Source organism: Periplaneta americana, chromosome 7, assembly GCF_040183065.1.
Source record: "Periplaneta americana isolate PAMFEO1 chromosome 7, P.americana_PAMFEO1_priV1, whole genome shotgun sequence".
NCBI lineage: Eukaryota > Metazoa > Arthropoda > Insecta > Blattodea > Blattidae > Periplaneta > Periplaneta americana.
This window is the reverse complement of record NC_091123.1, coordinates 121,843,282-121,864,820: the sequence shown is the minus strand read 5'-3', so window position 1 is coordinate 121,864,820 and position 21,539 is coordinate 121,843,282. Positions and strand designations below refer to the sequence as shown.

Here is a 21,539-nt window from a genome sequence, read left to right as displayed (position 1 = left end):
GCTATATCAAAAGGATTCTACTCGTGCAATCATTTTGAGTTAAGGCAAATATTAGGTTCTGCTGGAGGCTGGATATATTCGTAATAATAAGGCAAAATAGAATATTAATTTCGTTATATTAACTCGATAAGATTCTACAACGATAAGTATGTGAAAAGAAAATAAAAATTTTGTCATTAAGTTTCAAGGGAATAGAGAATCCATTTGACGCAGCATTACAATAGCTGTGTGGGAGGAGAGGAAAGATCCCTTGCTGCCTGGCTCTGCAACCACTGCAGCGAAATATGGGTTTTAAATAGCGGCAGTTTTCCTCTGCTCCCCTTCACCTCTCTACCCCCTGACCAAGCAAGACACTCTCTCTATGAACTGACCACCCTGCAGATCCCAGGACGACTTTGAATGCAGTGTCAATTCCAATACAGTCGACGCGCAAAAAGATTATGCATAAGATAATAGTACATATTCCCGGTCAGATGAAATATACAGCAATTTACCAATAAAAGCTGTAACAATTCTTCTAAAAATTAAAATAAATATTATTTTTATTTTCCTGTCAAAGCAGGGAGTGCTGCAGCTCCGCAGCTCTTATGGACGAGCCGCCCCTGCTTCCAGTGCATCGTTCAGCAGGCAGTTTCTTCTTAGACAGTTATCCAGCCAATTTGTTTCTCTTCCTGATCATATTCAGCATTATTCTTTCTTCACCCACTCTCACCCACTCTTTGTAGGACAGCTTCATCTCTTATTCTGTCTGTCCATTTCACACGTTCCATTCTTCTCCATGCCTACAATTCAAATTCTTAGAGTAGTTTCTCTTCACTTCGTCATAATGTCCATATTTCTGTCCCATGCAATATCACACTCCACACAAAGCACTTTATTTGCCATTGCTATCCTTCTTTTGACTTCTTGGCAGTAGCTCATATTACTGCTTGTAGTACACCAAGTATTTAAAGATATCTACTTGTTCTACTGTGTCATTTCCAATTCGCACTTTATCTTTATTTTTCTTCCGATTGTCATGTTTGCATTTATCTTCATCTCATACTGGTCACAATTATCACTTAGCTCCAGTAGTATGATCCCGTCTTCTGCTAACAATGCCATATCATCAGCATATCTTATGCACTTTATTCTTTTTCCCCCTACTATCATCTCTCCCATGTTCTGAAAACAATTATTCACTAAATCCTCCTCCAAGTAGATGTTAAACAGGGTACCTAAGCGATAAAGGGAATGCTTGTACTCCTCTTCCTATTCGATTTCCCTCAGACATTTCTTCTCCTATCCTGACTTTGACTCGTTTGATATAAAGGTTACAGAATAATCTCCTATCTTTCTAAGCCACACCAAATTTCTTTACGATCCGCATAAGCGTATTCCAATCCACTCTTTCAGAAATCTATTCCAGGTCCACAAAATACTACATACTCTTCTTTATTTATTTTTAGAGATCTTTCTTTTTCTTAAGTTTAGCTTCACTGTTTTAAAGTTTGTGTAACTGTAACCAGTATGTTTTGGTGTGGTTTTGCTTTATGTTTATAATTTGAGTTTTTCTGTCACTGAACATAGCTATATATCTGGTGGTGTGAAAAGAAAGCCTCATGCCTTAACTACTCAATAATAATAATAATAATAATAATAATAATAATAATAATAATAATAATAATAGTAATAATAATAATAATAATAATAATAATAATAAATGGAAGTACAAAATTCAAGATTACGACAGAAATCTTTCTTTTTTAATTCTGTGAACACGTTTTGACTGTTGTAATTTGCAGTGGAATTATATCATAACAGTGTCTGCCCCAACATTTTCCAGCCTAGTGTTTAAGAGTAGTGTTAATTATGTAGTACGATCAATTTTATGCGAATGCAGCTAGCTCTATTGTGAAAATGATTTATTTATATTTACTTCATGTATTGCACGTGTCAATTTCCCAGTAGAAACTGGTTACATCTTAACATTATCTCGGGCTGTTTTAAACTAATGGAAGTAGTAGATAAGTTCTTGAGATAAGAGGTCATACTGACGACCGCGAAATGAAGTCAGTGTAGATGTGCAGAATAGAGATGTGAAAACTTATTTTCTCGTAACAGTTCTTACTGTTCCAGTTCTTTTAGAATACTAGGTTCCAAATAACAACTACATAGGTGCACAGTGGTATTTTGCAACATGTACGTTACGACTAGTATGTAATGGAACAATGATTGATATTTTGGAACAAGTGTACAACTAGTATATAATGGAACAGTGGTATTTTGGAACATGAGCATACGACTAGTATATAATGGAACAGTGTTATTTTGGAACATGAGCATATGACTATTATAAAGGCCTAATGGAACAGTGGTATTTTGGAACATGAGCATATGATTAGTATATAATAAAACAATAGTATTTTGGAACATGAGCATACGACTAGTATACAATGGAACAGTGTTATTTTGTAACATGAGCATATGACTATTATAAAGGCCTAATGGAACAGTGGTATTTTGGAACATGAGCATATGATTAGTATATAATAAAACAGTGGTATTTTGGAACATGATCATACGACTAGTATACAATGGAACAGTGTTATTTTGGAACATGAGCATATGACTATTATATAGGCCTAATGGAACAGTGGTATTTTGGAACATGAGCATATGATTATTAGAAAGGCCTAATGGAACAGTGATATTTTGGAACATGAGCATACGACTAGTATATAATGAAACAATAGTATTTTGGAATATGAGCATATGACTATTATATAGGCCTAATGGAACAGTGGTATTTTGGAACATGAACATATGACTATTAGAAAGGCTTAATGGAACAGTGGTATTTTGGAACATGAGCATATGACTATTAGAAAGGCCTAATGGAACAGTGGTATTTTGGAACATGAGCATACGACTAGTATATAATGAAACAATAGTATTTTGGAATATGAGCATATGACTATTATATAGGCCTAATGGAACAGTGGTATTTTGGAACATGAGCATATGACTATTAAAAGGCCTAATGGAACAGTGGTATTTTGGAACATGAGCATATGACTATTAGAAAGGCCTAATGGAACAGTGGTATTTTGGAACATGAGCATACGACTAGTATATAATGAAACAATAGTATTTTGGAATATGAGCATATGACTATTATATAGGCCTAATGGAACAGTGGTATTTTGGAACATGAACATATGACTATTAGAAAGGCTTAATGGAACAGTGGTATTTTGGAACATGAGCATATGACTATTAGAAAGGCCTAATGGAACAGTGGTATTTTGGAACATGAGCATACGACTAGTATATAATGAAACAATAGTATTTTGGAATATGAGCATATGACTATTATATAGGCCTAATGGAACAGTGGTATTTTGGAACATGAGCATATGACTATTAAAAGGCCTAATGGAACAGTGGTATTTTGGAACATGAGCATATGACTATTAGAAAGGCCTAATGGAACAGTGGTATTTTGGAACATGAGCATACGACTAGTATATAATGAAACAATAGTATTTTGGAATATGAGCATATGACTATTATATAGGCCTAATGGAACAGTGGTATTTTGGAACATGAGCATATGACTATTAGAAAGGCCTAATGGAACAGTGGTATTTTGGAACATGAGCATACGACTAGTATATAATAAAACAATAGTATTTTGGAATATGAGCATACGACTAGTAACTTATATAATGGAACAGTGTTATTTTGGAACATGAGCATATGACTATTATATAGATCTAATGGGATAGTGATATTTTGGAACATGTACGTTACGACTAGTATATAATGGAGCAGTGGTATTTCGGAACGAGCGTACGACTAGTATATTATGGAACAGTGTTATTTTGGAACATGTACGTTACAATTATTATATAATAGAACAATGGCATTTTGGAACGATCGTACTAATAGCTATAGGCCTATAATGGAACAGTGTTATTTTGTAACATGGGCTACGACTGGTATATAATACAGCAGTGGTATTTTGGACGCTAAATGACCACATACTTTCCTCTATATAATGTGATGCAGTATGGCGTCATAATGAGCTCAGATGTGAATTCGTGGAAAAGAAATATTTTGTATAACCAAACTGATGATTTATTCGAAGCAGGAAATTTAATGTAATTTAAAATGATTTGTAAATTGGTCACGTAATCGAAGTGGATCTCAATGATAAATAAAACCTAACCTATTATGCGAGGGAACTGTGCAATATCCTGAACAATCCATAACCTCCCTTCGTTTAGACGTAGGAAAAGAGATACTTGAGTATTCCCTCTTAAAATAGTGAAATCAAATGAAGAGTGTGATCCCAAAACGCATTAAGTCCATTTTTATGAAAGGTCGGGGCTAGTATTTTTATCCACCGGTCTACGGATTGAGTGAGTTTTTATGTGGCATGCACAAGAACACAAATTTTTTAGATAAGGATTAGCGTTGTTTTGGAAGAAAACTATAATGACAGAGACTTCAAATATAATTATATATATGTACAGGGCATATCAAAAGTCCGGTAACACTTTCAATATTTTGTTACACAGAAACTACTAATGATAGCACTTTCAAACACATGTCAGTTTAAAGTCAAACTCTCAAAGTTCGTTTTACACCTTACAGAGATTCAATGTGTGAACCACGAGTGACTCGGCAGATGTCCAAATGATAATCAAACTCTTCCCATACCCTTTTCAACATATCCTCTGTGACCGTGGCGGTAGCTTCTCGAATTCTGGTTTTTAGTTCCTCTAAATCACGTGGAAAAGGCGGTACAAACACACGGTCCTTTAGTTACCCCCATAGAAAAAAGTCACATGCAGCCATATCGGGTGACCTTGGTGGCCATGTCATGAAACATCTGTCCCTTACTCCAGCATGTCCTATCCAACGGTCAGACATCTCCGTATTCAGGTAAGCACGAACTGCATTGTGGAAATGTGGCCGAGCCCCATTTTCCTGAAAGATGAAATCGTCATCGAGATCTTGTCTAAGTTGAGGCACCAACCATTGCTCCAACATGTCCAGATATGAATGTCCAGTCACAGTAGCCTCAATGAAGGAGAAAGGTCCGTACAGTTTTCGTTGTGACAACGCGCAGAAAACATTCACCTTTGGTGAATCACGCTCATGTTCAATGATTCTGTGAGGTTTCTGTGTACCCCAAACACGGCAGTTGTGCTTGTTAATTTTCCCACTCGTATGGAATGTCGCTTCGTCGCTGAAAATTAAGCGGCAGATTACAGATGTTTCATGACATGGCCACCAAGGCCACCCGATATGGCTGCATGTGACTTTTTTCTATGCTGGTACCTAAAGGACCGTGTGTTTGTACCGCCTTTGCCACGTGATTTAGAGGAACTAAAAACCAGAATTCGAGAAGCTGCCACCACGGTCACAGAGGATATGTTGAAAAGGGTATGGGAAGAGTTTGATTATCGTTTGGGCATCTGCCGAGTCACTCGTGGTTCACACATCGAATCTCTGTAAGGTGTAAAACGAACTTTGAGAATTTGACTTTAAACTGACGTATGTATGAAAGTGCTATCATTAGTAGTTTTTGTGTAATAAAATATTGAAAGTGTTACCGGACTTTTGATATGCCCTGTATATAATAAAAATGGCCAAATGAATTGAGCGAGTTCTGGGATCACACTCTACAATTGCAAAGAATTTCAAGTAAGTAGCTGATTAGTAGGAGAAATAGAACTGTTTCTGTTTGTGAGTTCCTCCAAGTGATTCATTTGTTGTTTGATGTACGATATCTCTCCTGAAATTATCTGTGACCTAATTCCTCCTAACTACAATAATAATCGACTTTGAAATAATCACTTGGCCACCTGGCCGTCATTTTGTTTTATTAGACCTACTGATCAGTGGTTATCTTCTTTATCCTACAGTGTTGCCAACTGGACGGAAATTCCGTCAAAACTAACGGAATTTCAACTTAGCGGACGGGAAAAGAATGGCTTTGACGGATTCCGTACCATGTTAAAGAATCCCCCGTTTCACTCGTAGTAATCTAATCAGGGGTTGACGAATTAATATTTTAATGAAGATTGGGAAGTAAGTTGTGCTAAAATTTGAGTTTTATTATTGTATATACTGTAGATATAAGTTACTGAATGGGTTTTATTATTATTATTATTATTATTATTATTATTATTATTATTTATTTATTTATTTTTAATTTAGACGGATTGTGACAGATTTCCAGGTGTTAGACTGACGCGGACACAATTTGTGTGTGGCAACACTGTTTATCCACTCGATTATGGCCTGTTAAAGATGCCTACCGTGGTTAACCTCCTGTTAAGTCCCAACCGAAGTAGCAATTTTAACGGTTGGTTACACTAACCGGTCCAGGATAACAGAGAAGGTTTGGAATTGAACGGGTTACATTAGCTGCTTGTTTATCCCTTTATGCGGATGACGTGAATACGTTTGGAGAAAATCCACAAACTGTAAGAGGACACACGGGAATTTTATTTGAAGCAAGTAAAGATAGGTTTGGAAATAAATTCCGAAAAGACAAAGTAAGTGATTTTGTCTCGTGATCAGAATATGTGCGAAACTGAAATATAAAAATTGGAAATTTATCGTTTGAAAATGTGAAAAAAAATTCAAATATTTCAACAGTAACAAATAATGACACTCAGGAGGAAATTAAACGCAGTATAAATATGGGAAAAGTCTGTCATTATTCGGTTGAGAAGCTTTTGTCATTCAATATGCCCCCAAAAAGCCTGAAAGTTAAAATTTATACAACAGTTATTTTACCGTTGTTGTGTATGGTTGTGAAACTTGGACTCTCACTTTGAGAGAGGAACGGAGGCTAAAGGTGTTTGAGAATAAGGTGCTTAGCAAAATATTTGGGGCTAAGAGGGATGAAGTTACAGGAGAATGAAGAAAGTTACACAACGCAGAACTGGACGCAATGTATTCTTCACCTGACATAATTAAGAACATTAAATCCAGACGTTTGAGATAGGCAGGGCATGTAGCACATATGGGCGAATCCAGAAATGCATATAGAGTGTTAGTTGGGAGGCCGGAAGGAAAAAGACCTTCTGGGAGGCCGTGACATAGGTGGGAGGATAATATTAAAATTGATTTAAGGAAGGTGAGATATAATGATAGGAACTGGATTAATCTTGCTCAGGATAGGGACCGATGACGTTCTTATGTGAGGGCGGCAGTGAATCTCCGGGTTCTCTAAAAGCCATTTGTAAGTATGTAAAGTTACATTAACCGACGTTGATGCACGTGGCCATAAGTTTATGTATGTACGTGGAACTGGAATGAACGTCTTATTGTACTCTTTGCATTGTGTTGAAAAAACAGTTTCGGAGAAACGAAGGTTGTTCGAAGTAGACCTGAATACAAAATAATTATTTTCGACTCTCTCATGGCCAATGCTAATTCAGGGTATACTTAACAATGCAACATACATCTCTTTTGTCGCATAACGAGAACATTATTATTTTAACTAGTGTTGTTACGTAATCGGTTACGGTGGCGTATCTTGCATGTACAGACATGAGCGCCGAATCCCCTACGTACAATAATTTAAATGGTGTAAGGTTATGGACTATGGTTACGCGATAAACTTTCCAAATCATGCCGGAGGCCATGTATATTGTGGCTTTTGTGTTCCATATAATATAACTAAAAAATAAAATAGCTTCAACGTCAAACTTCTCAATGCAATGCGTAATAAAACACAAGCAACCCAATATGAGTTTCTGTATCAAAGAATTACTTTAATGGAACTCTTACATTCAATGGGGTTTAAATATAAAATTCATGGATCTCAACCAGCAGCAATGGAATCATTACGAATACGGATGTGGCGTTCTTCGTATTTACGGAATATAGAGTATTATCGACAACTGGGTTATGAAGAAGTATAGCCTACTTAGACGAAACATGGTATCATACCCATGACGGAGTAAAGTGTCGTTGGTCAGATGGGTCAAGTTATTGTGATGACAATTTTTCTTCAGGTAAAAAACAACGAATGGTAATTTTACATGCGAGGGGAAGAAATGGTTTCATTCCAGGAGCATTATTCGTTACCAAAGTATGTGTGATGCCCCGGCTAATTACCGTGGGACTATGAATTCTGAAATCTTTGAAGAATGGTTTGAGGAATGTTTGCTAAAACGACTGGAAGAACCGAATGTCATCATTATGGATAATGTCCCATACCATTCCCGTATTGTAAATCCTGTACATACCACTAAATCAACAATAGATGTCGTCCACACCTGTGGAGTAACGGTCAGCGCGTCTGACCGCGAAACCAGGTGGCCCGGGTTCGATTCCCGGTCGGGGCAAGTTACCTGGTTGAGGTTTTTTCCGGGGTTTTCCCTCAACCCAATATGAGCAAATGTTGGGTAACTTTCGGTGTTGGACCCCGGACTCATTTCACCGGCATTATCACCTTCATCTCATTCAGACGCTAAATAATCTCAGATGTTGATAAAGCGTCGTAAAATAACCTACTGAAATAAAAAAAAGCAATAGATGTCATTAAAACGTGAAAATAATATCCCTTTGCTCACTCCAGTCCCAACAACAAAGTTACAAGAGATAAAACGTAGCCATTTGAAAAAAAAAGGATGTATGTAATTGACGAACTATCATCAAAATACGGCCATGTTGTACTACGACTGCCCTCCTACCATTGCCATAGAATTCGTTTAGTCGGAACTGAAGAGAAATGTCCGGTCAGAAAATGCATTGGGAAATAACACTGTCCAAGAAGTAAGCGATTTAATAGTAACTGTGATGGACGACATTAACAATAAAAAGCATTGAGTAAAGTATATCGAACATGTAAAGACAAAAGAAAGTGATTATCGCTCCTTAGAAGCTAGCTTGGAATCTTGTGTAATTGATTTAAATAGTGACTCAAGACGCACACGAAGGTTCACTTCAGTCGTCAGAAGGGAGAGATGGCAACGCAGCGTTGTTTACATGGAACCTGCTCTGAGTCGCGTGCCTACTTGCTCCCTGCGGTAAGTGTGTCCAATCGCACGTTCCAAGTGGCTCTCATTTGAGCGGACATACTATACCAGCGTTCCGCCAGTTCGGATACTGCTGCTTTCAAAGATGAACGTAGCTATAGTAGCCTATTTATTTGCACTATGCGTGCAAAGAAGGAAAGCGGTTCGATAGGCCACCAACTTGTAGCAATTGAAAGAAAGAAGTTGGTAATGCTTAAAGAAAAGAAATCTCAATCGTTGGACAAATATGATGATGTTGTCTCTGCAGTTCTCTTCTTTCCAAGTGACGTGCATGGACCGTCTCAACAAAATTATTTTTAGGATTGGAGTCCAAAAACTTCTTATGGAAAGAGCTATAGGCGGAGAGAAAACCGTTTCTTTGGGGGAGGAACAAAGCAAAACCATAGAATCCCCATATAACGGGATTATGGGGGACATCATTTACCCTCTCCCCTCGTTATAGCTTGACCGTGGTACAATAGTGTATCGGAATATGATCATTTAATAAAGGTATTTTGGGGGTGCGTGTTTCTTACAGTGTTACATCCATATCCGCAATGTTTCGGACCGAGTTGTATAGGGCTTGAACTGTAGGTCTACTACAAATTATAATAGGGCATAATTTAAAACAATCTCTTTTTCTCTCTCGTACAAAAACACATATACATCAATAAAACTACGTAAAGTGCTAACAGAAACTTTTTTATATTAAGCTTTCCAGAAGATATATGAAATGTAAACTCTAATTAGCCTATTTTATTTATACACATTATACCGGATCACTTTTCTTTTTTCTGCATTGTTGTGCAGTATGTTATTCATATTTCTCCAAGTGGCGCCCTGAATACCTGCAGACTTCTAACCGTTGCTTACGCGATTATACAAGCTGCCGCATAGCGCTTGAAATACGGGTCTGAAGTGGTTCCCTTGTAATGCCAATTCCGCCGCTCGGAGCGCTATTATTATTATTATTATTATTATTATTATTATTATTATTATTCCAATCAATTAAGGTACTGTATTATCTTCCATTTCCCTGACTTCATAATTTAATTATTTGCAAGTGGTACTAACTTATCCCTTTCTCTTTAAAAAATATATTGACGTTGAAGTGTTATGATTTTTACTAATGCCAACAGCAGTCACAATACATGAATAGTACAATTTATTGTGCAATTTTTCTTGCACACAATGCAGTGGTGAAATAAATATCTAATAGGCCTGCTGATTAACCTGTAGTGGATAGTAATAGCAAATGCTATGATATTTTAGTGTGTGTAAATAGTTTTTAAATTAGGACTTAGAATTAAATTAATTAGGAAGTTAGTCTGCAATATATGATTAGAAATGGTTTTCAAATTTGACCATTTCCCAAAACATAAACAAATATCTCAGGAATATCAGGGACGATTTTTTTTTACCGCCCATAGGCACATGCGCATCTTCTCTCCCCGATCCCCATTTCATTTTCAGTAATGTCTGCATCTCGCTCCCCCGAGCTGTTTTCTGTCGTCACTCATGACATGTCAGTTTAATGAAAACATGAAGTAAAATCTTCGGTACACCATATTGTACTTTACCACAACGAATAATTGTAGTAATTTTATTTATTACTCGTAATGTCGTAATATATTTGATTTGGCTTCGAGGATGATGGGAGTAGGTACGTTACACTAAACTCGGCATGCTCAACATTAAAATCGCATTGCTGCATATGTTGTATCCTAAATAATGCAAATCATGTGTCAATAATTAACCATTGTCGTGGGATATTTCGCCACTATAAATGATGATAGTAAATCATACTCTTTTCCTCGAATAACGCTACTGATTTTGTTAAGGCAAGACAAACTAAGAACTAGGTCTATGCTAGTTTAACGATGATGATGATAATAATAATAATAATAATAATAATAATAATAATAATAATAATAATGTCTCAAAATAGAAGACACCGGAAGACATCATGTTACATTGATTACACACATTAAGACGAGTTCAAAAATGTATCACTATGTCACGTTCCTAATCAATAACAACAAAACGAAACAAAAACGTACTTCCAATGTGATAATGTTGTGCTTTGAGAGTCACAGATGTTCCAAATGGTGACCATTCACATTAATGCACATTCGAAGGCGTTCCGAGAAAGACCGTATGACTGTCCGGCATGTTGCTGGCTGAATGGACACACAAGGCTGTCGAATGCGTTGCTGTATGTCGTTTGGTGTTGTAAGAATGTTCTGGTACACACTGTCCTTTACAGTTCCCCACAGAAAGAAATCGAATGGCGACAGGTCCGGAGAACGTGCAGGCCACTGTACGTGGATTGTGGCGTCGATAGTTGTTGTGATTTGTTTACGTGTTAAGACAGCAAACACACAACACAAGACGTGTACGGACGTCAATCGTTTTTCGTTTTGTGTAAGTTAATGCACAAGATGAATGGGGCACCACAACAAACGGCACATTCTGATGGCATTTATTTTGAATTTTATTGTTTTTTTTTAGTAGGTTATTTTACGACGCTTATCAACATCTTAGGTTATTTAGCGTCTGAATGAGATGAAGGAGATAATGCCGGTGAAATGAGTCTGGGGTCCAGCACCGAAAATTACCCAACATTTGCTCATATTGGGTTGAGGGAAAACCCCGGAAAAAACCTCAACCAGGTAACTTGTCCCGATCGAACCCGGGCTACCTGGTTTCGCGGCCAGACGCGCTGATCGTTACTCCACAGATGTGGACTTTTATTGTTATTAATGATTGGGAAGGTGACATTGTGATACATTTTTGAACTCTTCTTAATGTTGTTTAATCAATGTAACATGGTTAAAGTATGTAGTGCTATTTGAAAAATTGGTGACGTCACGTGTATCTTGTACCATAATGTAGTTACATGCACCAAATCTCTACACTTATGTTAGCCCCTCGTTCTAACATAACTTTCAAAAACAAAGAATTCCAGCACCTATCCAAACAAAAAAAGTTATAATATGTGCACAAGATAAATGGGACACGCTTATATTCTGTTTAGGGCACAGTCAGTTATAATTGATGGTATTTTTTTATGAATCTAGCCCAAAAAATAATTATCGCTCCAACAAGATGCAGTTAGCGACTTCTCAGAAAATGTTTGAGTAACGCGCAAATGTTAATATCTCAGCGTTGTCTGTAATGTAATCACACACGAGTTATGCTCTGAAAACGCACAAGATGGTGTGCCTTTTAGACTTATCTCAGTTTAGTTTTGTTTTGTTGGGCTAACACGTGGATATTTCCTGTATTTGAAGAATCTGGGATTGGCACACGTTGGAGAGCATTGATAAAACCTTCTCTGTTCTCAAATAATGTCTTTTCGACACAAATCATACATCTTTACCCACATCTGCGTCAGTAAAAGTCTCCATGTTCTGTTTTTTTTTTTTTTCGAGAATTCTAAATTTATATGCGTAGAAAGGCTTCAGTGTACTTTTTTGTTTCGTCATAAATATACTACTAACGTGAGTACTGTAGAATACTTGATAAGTAGGATAATATATATTGCAGATTTTCCAGGGTTACTTCAATGGCTAAGAGCACAAAGATTGTATGTCCAAAGTATTGAAAAAAAATTATTGGTATAGCTAATTTGTCTTGGTATAATATTCACATTACGAGTCACAAACTGAAAGACGTAAAACTTGCAGAGCACTTTGACAACAAGATAAAATCCCATGATTGCTCACAAAAACTTATTTCGTCAATTCCAACAAAGTGTTTCATGGACTTACAACTTTTTGTATTTTTATCCATCGCACTAACAGGGTATTTTTCTGCAAACGGCATGTCCTTGGTGTCACAGTATCTTTTCTTTTAAATTACAATCCTTGATTATTACAACATGTTGGTAAATGCAACGGTGGAGTTCTAGGTCTGTTAGTCAACGTGATGCAGTAGCAGTCAATTCTGATAAAAGTTGTCAGTTTTAATAATATACTTTTTTTCTTACGGTGTTCATATTTTACATTACAAATTGTCGGCTAGAAATCTTAATCTAACTTACTAAAACGATGTCTTCAGAAACAACTCACAAACGTTAATAAAACAGTCACTGCGCGCACATTTGTATTTAATTTATTAGTCTGACCCAATATTTTGGGTTTGCCTTGCGTCGCAGAATAGCTCACAATAAAATTTAAAATGAAAAATTATATAAACAGGTTTCAAACAAAATAGATTAATATTATTGCGATGTACGAAGTACATATATTTCCGTGCAGAAATTCTGCGTTATCATATGACGAAGGCGAGGATTCAATCCGACATCGGAATTGGAATCCCGTGTGGCTCAGTGGATAGAGCGTCAGCAAGTACTGTAGAGCTGAAAACCCGGGTTGGGATCCCGATGCGGGAGAGAATTTTTCTCCGCTCTACCGATCCTTCATCATATGATAACGCAGAATTCCTGCACGGAAATATCGTATGTACTTCGGTACATCGCAATAATATGATATGCGTATATAATCACTTAGTGATTTAAGACGGCGCTCATTCCGTCGGATTACGGCCACTTAGTCACTCGTAAGGAGTGCACCTCTGTACATTAGTGTGTTGGACATTGTGCCACTGTCACATATCTGTGACACAGTGCATGAGGGTTGGCTACCAAAGTGAAACTAAGAGGTGGAGCTTAAACTGAGAGGATTGAATCCGGCATCGAAATTGGAATCCAGTGTGGCTTAATGGATAGAGCGTCAGCACGTAGAGCTGAAAATCCGGGTTCGAATTCCGGTGCCGGAAAGAATAAATTTTCTTCGCTCCACCGATCCTTCATTTTATTTTATTTTAGTAGGTTATTTTACGACGCTTTATCAACAGCTTAGGTTATTTAGCGTCTGAATGAGATGGTGATAATGCCGGTGAAATGAGTCCGAGGTCAAGCACCGTTAGTTACCCAGCATTTGCTCGTAATGGGTTGAGGGAAAACCCCGGAAAAAACATCAACCAGATAACTTGTCCCGACCGGGAATCGAACCCGGGCCAGACGTGCTAACCGTTAGTCCACAGGTGTGGACTCCGATCCTTCATCAAAAGAGATTAAGACATAAGAAAGAAAACTGTATGTGTGTGTTACATAGATGAGTGTTAGCACAGAAATTTAATTCATGAGGAAAATTTAAGTGTTAACTTACTGTTGAGCCGATCCGGAAGGTCAAGGAATTACCAACGAGGTCCGCCAAATGGTGAACCCTGTCATATAGCGGCCGTTCGCCTACTCAGTCATTCACTTAGGAGTGGTAACCACAATAAACCTCAGGCTGCAGTGCAAGCCTTTGAGTCCCTTCTCCGTACAAGGTAACAAAAAAAGACCTTGGTGTTTCTGAACCGACGCATGAGAGGTGCGAGGCCGCACAAATCCGGACTACACGAGAGTTAGTGGGTTTCTATAGCTGCGAGGTATATTCTAAAATATTTCGTCACAGATAACATTTAATGCAAGTCAATTAATAAATACTTGGTATAGTTAGTTCGCTTATTCTATTGCCTTTGACGCGTAAATTAATTTAACGTAAGCCACAAGTGTTGTCTCTGTCCATATAATTTTTTTTAAAGTTCGAACTCCAGGTTTCGTCGTAAAAAATGATGCGTCTACAAGTTCCCCTACATTTGGCTTTCAAAAGTTAGCAGCCTATTACTGAGAGAGTTGGTTTATGCGTATCGCATGGGACTCACATTCGGGAGGTCCGTGGTTCGATTGCCGGACCGACCAACCTGACTGTGGTTTTTCTGTGGTTTTCCACAATTACTTAGGCAAATGTAGGGTTGGAATTTTCATTGCCACGGTCAATTTTCCCTTCCCTCCCGGTGTAGAAAAAGAATTTAGATTTCATATCATATCATTCATCTTCCTCATTTCATTCAATAGCCATGTTCAGGTCAAGCCGCATGTCTTCATCCGCTTACGGGAGGAGGCGTCCTCTCCGCAATCGTTCCTGGGTGCCCAGCCTTCCGCAATATTTCTGCCAGGATTCATTCCTTAAGAGCACTTCCAAGGACGCTTCGACACCTTGGAAAGGCCGTTGGAATGGATGCTGTGCTGCTTGGTCACCTTGGTGGTAAGAACTTACAGCAGGGGAGGGTAGGAGGCCATCTGTTGAATACGTTACAAAGAGCTATTCACCAGAAATTGAGGATGGAGAACATCCCCATTGGGTGGGCGGGTGAGGGGTCACATGCGGCCGGTAGGCTGGTATACCCTCATCCTCCTCCATTCCATAATATTCGGGGTGCACAATAGGCCTCAGTATGGCCGACGTGCAAACGTTAGTCTTAACCCGCCCGTAGCCACTGCGATCTAATCTATCTAAACCTAACCTAGCAGCCTATTGAATCTGATGTTGTTGCTATTTTAATATGTTGACAGTGACTTGTAGGTAGAACACGAAGATTAAAGTAGGCCTAAGCGTAAGTTACAACGATAACAGGCACTCGATTCCGTGACCTGTAGCAATTGTGTTCGTGCACGCACTTCTGACTTAATTGTTGACATCCAGTATTTAATACACTGCAAAGTTTTGCATGTCCATGACGTATTTCAGAGTCACAGTCAATATACAATAATCTTGACTTATCGGTGTTTTGTTGTTACGTAGTGACACTTTTACAACAGCTATGAATAGAAGAAATTGCAAAGCGGACTACTTTACGTAGCTGAAGGTCGGGATGTGCCATTTGAATGTAACTGAATCAGTGGCGGCCCTTGACCGAAATCCTCGGCGAGGTCTGTTGTAACTAGTGTAAGTAGGCTACCTCCCGTGCAAAATGTTTATTATTGATGATATTTTATTATGACTGACATAATTATTGTATTATTATTATTGTTATTTATTTACTTAATTACTTACAAATGGCTTTTAAGGAACCCGCAGCTTCATTGCCGCCCTCACATAAGCCCACCGTCGGTTCCTATCCTGTGCAAGATTAATCATCATCATTCTACCTCCCTCAAATCCATTTTAATATTCTCCACCCATCTACGTCTCGGCCTCCCCAAAGGTCTTTTTCCCTCCGATCACCCAACTAACACTCTATATGCATTTCTGGATTCGCCCATACGCACTACATGCCCTATCCATCTCAGACGTCTGGATTTGATGTTCCTAATTATGTCAGATGAAGAAAACAATGCAAATAATAATTATCAAAATAATAATAATAATAATAATAATATTATTATTATTATTATTATCATGATAATGACAATAATAATAACAATAACAATTATTATGATAATGACAATAATAATAATAATTATTATTATTATCATCATCATTATTATTATCATCATCATCATTAGTGAAAAATAACATGTCACTCATCAAATAAGTTGCTATGATCTGAGTTTATTTCAGTAACTGTTTAATTTTCATAAAGCAGCGCATATTATTTCAGCTGAAGAAACATGTGTTGAAATTCCCCTGGAAATATTTTTCAGATCGCTGAAGCTGTAGTAGGCCACACTGTTCTCTCTCTCTCTCTCTCTCTCCCTCCTCCCCCCCCCCCGCTCTCTTTGACAGCAATAAGCACGACCAACAGAAAAGTTTATTTCGCACCACATTACCAAAAACCCATTTATGTTGCTCACACCAGCATTGAAAGCACGCGTTTTAAGATTATGTTTCTGAAAAATTGTCAGTAATGGCGTAGGTCTGTCTTAATTTAAAACTTTCCTCCTTTCAATAGGCCTATTATTTCCTCTCGAAAAGGATACTCTAACAATGAATTTGTTATTGTTATCATCATTATTTCTCGCATCTCTTTCGATTTCTGTTTTCCCTAAACACACAACCACACTGAATCACACGACAATTCACCACTGTTATTCTCACCCCATCCCATCCCAACCTTGAGACTTGCATTGACAAAAGTCCGAGTTCTCAATGGGAGAAGTGAAGGCTGACGGGTCACAGTGTGTAATTTCAAGCAGCTAGCCGGCCAAAAATCAATTTTCACACCCCATCTTTAATTCTAAATTCTTATATAGACGTGTTTATAACACTCCAAAGTATACTATCCAAGTGTAGACAGATGCTTACATCTGTTAGGAGACCCTCACAACAGAGCGAAAGTTGCATATCTGCGATAAGATCATTTACGCTGCAGAGGCGGGCGCGCAGTTTGTATTTGGATGATGCAAAGTGAGGAAGTTAATATAATATTTTTCTTTAATATACAGTGTGGATATATTATAAGAAGGTATATACTTACAAATAAACTAATTCTTTTGCTAAAAATTATTATCTTATTGTCTAGAATAAGTGTCTGAATATACATGTGCAGAGAGTCAAAGTTCTATCTTATTACATTAATTTGAGTTGAATTTTAAAAGGTGTAGCCCTCTATCACCTCGCTAAAATTTTGTGGAGATATTCATTATGCTTTTCTGAGCAAGACGTCGTGATTTTTTTCTGCAACCAGATGCAGACAGAAAAACTATTAATTATTTTCAGACACCATGCGCTCCGTAATCCGGAGAGCTGTTTTCCAGGTATGGAACAATAGCGAGAAAAAAGTGAAATTCTCAATTATAATTGAACATTTTGGTCTCAAAGATTACTCTGAAGACATTTTACAGTCAATAAACAAATTAATTAATTTTCTATGCTCGAAAATTCGATTACGGTGGGAAAAATACAACATGAATGAGAAAATTTTCTTAAAATATAATGTGCTATGTTTGAACCAAGATGCAAAGTCTGAGAATAAAATATATAATACTTTGAAATCTACTACAAAACAATTCCAATTTGAGTCTGCCCGTACAAGCATTCGGGGACGTCCACGTAAACTTTTCGGAGAACTGAGCGAAAGATCAAAACGGAAAAAATTTTGTCCACTTTTTAAAAAAAGATCACCAGAAGAAAAGCTTTCTGCTGCCCATATGAGTTTCAGAACTTCTGGGAAAAGAGATACGGCCAATATTGTAGGAGAGCTTTTACTTGCATCACTTCAACGTGCGACAAAATCGAGAAAAAAACGTGAAAATTGATTTTGCAGGAACAACCAACAATTGTCACCTAATAAGGATCTCGCTTTGATTACTGATTTACAGTTGACCTCTAATCAATATAAAGAATTAAGGAAAATGCAAAATCTTTTAAAAGTTAATTTAAATCCACCGTTTCATTTATTGCGAAACATTGAAGATAGGATAGGTTCAGGCAGGAAAGAGGACTACCTTGTTGACATGATAAAACAAAGCAGTCGCAATAAAAACGATGCAAATACCGCAAGAATATTTTTCAGGGAGGTTTCCACTTTCGCATATATTACGGGAATAGATGGAAATTTAATTAGTCGTTTACACTCTATTAGAAACCTTTTTCTTGAGGTTTTGCAATACTGATAAACGGGCACTTGACATGTATGCAAGGAAGACAAGGGAATTATGTTTATGCTTGCACAAATAGTATTATATGCCTACAACCCTTTACAAACTCTTGGCTCATGGACAGAAGGTCACATAACACTATTATACCTACTGGCAAACTACCTGAGGAAGCCCAGGAAACGAGGAACAAATACTATATTAGACTTTTCAGAGAAGTCTTCGCAAGAAAAACATCAAGAAAGACACAAATACCGATCTTTTACTGAGGCTACTTATTTCTTTGGACACTTACATCACCAGCTTAAAGAAATTAAAAAGAGAAAATCGCTGTCGATTTTAATAGTAGTGCTACAGTTCTCTCCGAGCCTCCATTACTCGGTGCTGCCGAAGGAAAGACTAGCAGCGTGGATACAGATTCTGATGGGGATGCATCTGACGTCTGAACGAATAAGATATGTAGCAATATTCCTTCGTCTTACGCTTTCAATTTTAAGCGCATTCCACATTATGGACATTAATTTATTTTTTCACTGAAATCGATTTTTTTTGCAATATTACTAATTTTATTTTCAGTAAAAATAGTTGTTATTTTCATTTTCATTATTGAAAACTTATCTACTTCAATAATTGAAGTTACATACCAAATTTTATGAAAATTGAGCGATTAGTTTTCGAGAAATGATTTTTGGCCGGCTAGACTCGCTAAATTACACACTGTGCGGGTGGGCGAATACCTACTAGGCCACGAGGCCACAAGGCCACAAGAAATGTGCCCCAATTTCAGCTTTCCGAGTGCAACCTCAAAACGCGTGGAAACATATGAAATACAGAAGTCAGACCCGACCGGAACATTTCGGGCCTCAGGAACAAATTTTACTGCAAGACAAGTCTGTCTACATCACAAAGTTTTCTAATACTTCAACAATACTTCAAATAACTAATATCATATGCAGTCTACGCCTGTGGAGTAACGGTCAGCGCGTCTGACCGCGTAACTAGGTGCCCGGGTTCGAATCCCGGTCGGGACAAGTTACCTGATTGAGGTTTTTTCCAGAGTTTTCCCTCAACCCAATACGAGCAAATGCTGGGTAACTTTCGGTGCTGGACCCCGGACTCATTTCACCGGCATTGTCACCTTCATTTCATTCAGACGCTAAATAACCTAGATGTTGATAAAGCGTCGTAAAATAACCTAATAAAAAATATCATATGCAGGCCTGGCGTTTCGGTCTCGTGGACGTAAGGGTTAATGGTACATTTACTATAGCATACTAGATGTTGGTCGCTTGGCATGAGCAGACGGTCATATAAGCAAAGGTGTGTATACCTCGGTGGACTATCAGCTGTGTGCACGAACAGTTCTTGGAGCTACAACTACATACAAGACTACGCAGACTACAAGTTGTCCTAAAATAGGTAGTCAAGGCTAAGTTGCACATCCCTGTATGGATACATAACTTGAAATAACATTTAGTCTCTACATAACTTACTTACATATCTACGTATTTAAAGAATAACATATGAATCATTTAAATGAATTGTGTATATAATTTATCTACAAGTGAATAGTCGATTTTATGAAAAACCGATGTACGCACATTTTCAAAATAAATTACGATTGGAATTCGATGTTTTTCCCTATCCATATATTCTATAAGTGATTGTACCATGAAAAGACTGGTGTTTGTGTACTTATATAACTTCAAACGTTCAACATTTGAAAATGCCTTATAGTAGGATTTCTTTTTGATGTTCTTGAATTTTACACAACTCTCTGGAAAAATCGACTTTGACGTCTAATTTTATTTATAACGTGCAATGCATGTCTGCAGCATCCTTATTTTCCATTAATGCAATATTTTTCATATATGTGTAAGTCAAATTGGGTTATGAGGATTGAAGTAAAAATTCTGTAAAATACAGCGCAAAGTAGCAGTTAATATCCCCTTCGTGCTATCAACTGACTACTAATAGCTTAAATAAGTTGAATATTAATTGCTACTTTGCGCTGTATTTTACAGAAAATTTACTTTAACCCTGATTACCCATTTTTTACTAACACCACTTCTGCTCTGAACAGCTCATATGTATGTATGTATGTATGTATGTATGTATGTATGTATGTATGTATGTATGTATGTATATATATATATATATATATATATATATATATATAAGCATTACACTGGACCTATAGGCCTATATATGTGTTTTCGTCCTTCTGTAACTCAACGACAAACTTTGCACTGAATTGCTTACTGTTCAGTCCCTTGACAATATTTTACTTAATATTTATTCGTTGCAGCATATTGTTTCCGCTGTATGCATTGAACACTAACTTCCAGTACCTTCATATAACACCGCCTCCTTAGGATCACTGTAATCGGTGGTTGTGTTATGATGATCGTAAACAGAGACTGCATGACGTAGATCAGTAATCACAACCCTATGTGCACATAACTTGTTTCTTTTTTCTTTTTTTTTTTTTTTTCCGAAACCGCCAGCCCTGATCATAAGTTATATATGACTAAAACATAATATTTTGAGTTTAAGGAAGCCAAGCGACTGAGACCCGGCCTCACTTGCCTTAGCCAATCAGCCGACACTGAACTGCATGAAGTGTTAGAACTCCAAAACTCACCTTCTTGTGAAGGATTTGTAACAGTGGAGACAGGAACTGACTGATAGGCGATGTCGCCACAGCTGCAGCATGGTCGGCTACTACACACACACTACACTATAACGTCCAAACTTCTGAACTAGTAAAACTTTCAACTGTTGATTCCAAGTTCCGGATAACAACGTCACCTCCCCTCCGCCACCGTACGTCTGCGCAAGCTCTCCTCCTCAAGTTATGTGAATGGATCGCTTCGTGTTATTGTAGCCTACCTGGAGAGAAGGTACTGAAGAGGATTTGGAGGTGGAAACTACTGCATTTCCATCCTGTCAAAACGTCAGATCTGGAGTTGCTATAAATTCGTGCTTTCGTGTGTACCTCGATGTTTCGTTGCATATAGTTGAAGCGACCTTGACATCCTTCGAAAACCAAGGTCCGTTCCAGTAGGCCACGGTAGGGCCTAGTTTACGGCGGAAATTTTGATGGGCGGCGGTATTGCATTCCTATTTCTTCAACAAAA

General features: G+C 37.6%; 1 protein-coding gene across 2 annotated transcripts in view; it reads right to left on the bottom strand.

Annotated features, from left to right (window-relative positions):
• LOC138703414 (medium-chain acyl-CoA ligase ACSF2, mitochondrial-like) overlaps positions 1-21,188 on the bottom strand; it is a 107,532-nt gene extending 86,344 nt beyond the window's left edge. For both annotated transcript variants that reach the window (XM_069831252.1, XM_069831253.1), the window contains exon 1: positions 21,044-21,188. In XM_069831252.1, coding sequence (XP_069687353.1) covers positions 21,044-21,114 — 71 coding nt within the window. In that variant the 5' untranslated portion in view covers positions 21,115-21,188. The remainder of the gene's footprint in view (positions 1-21,043) is intronic.
• Positions 21,189-21,539: the final 351 nt, after the last annotated feature.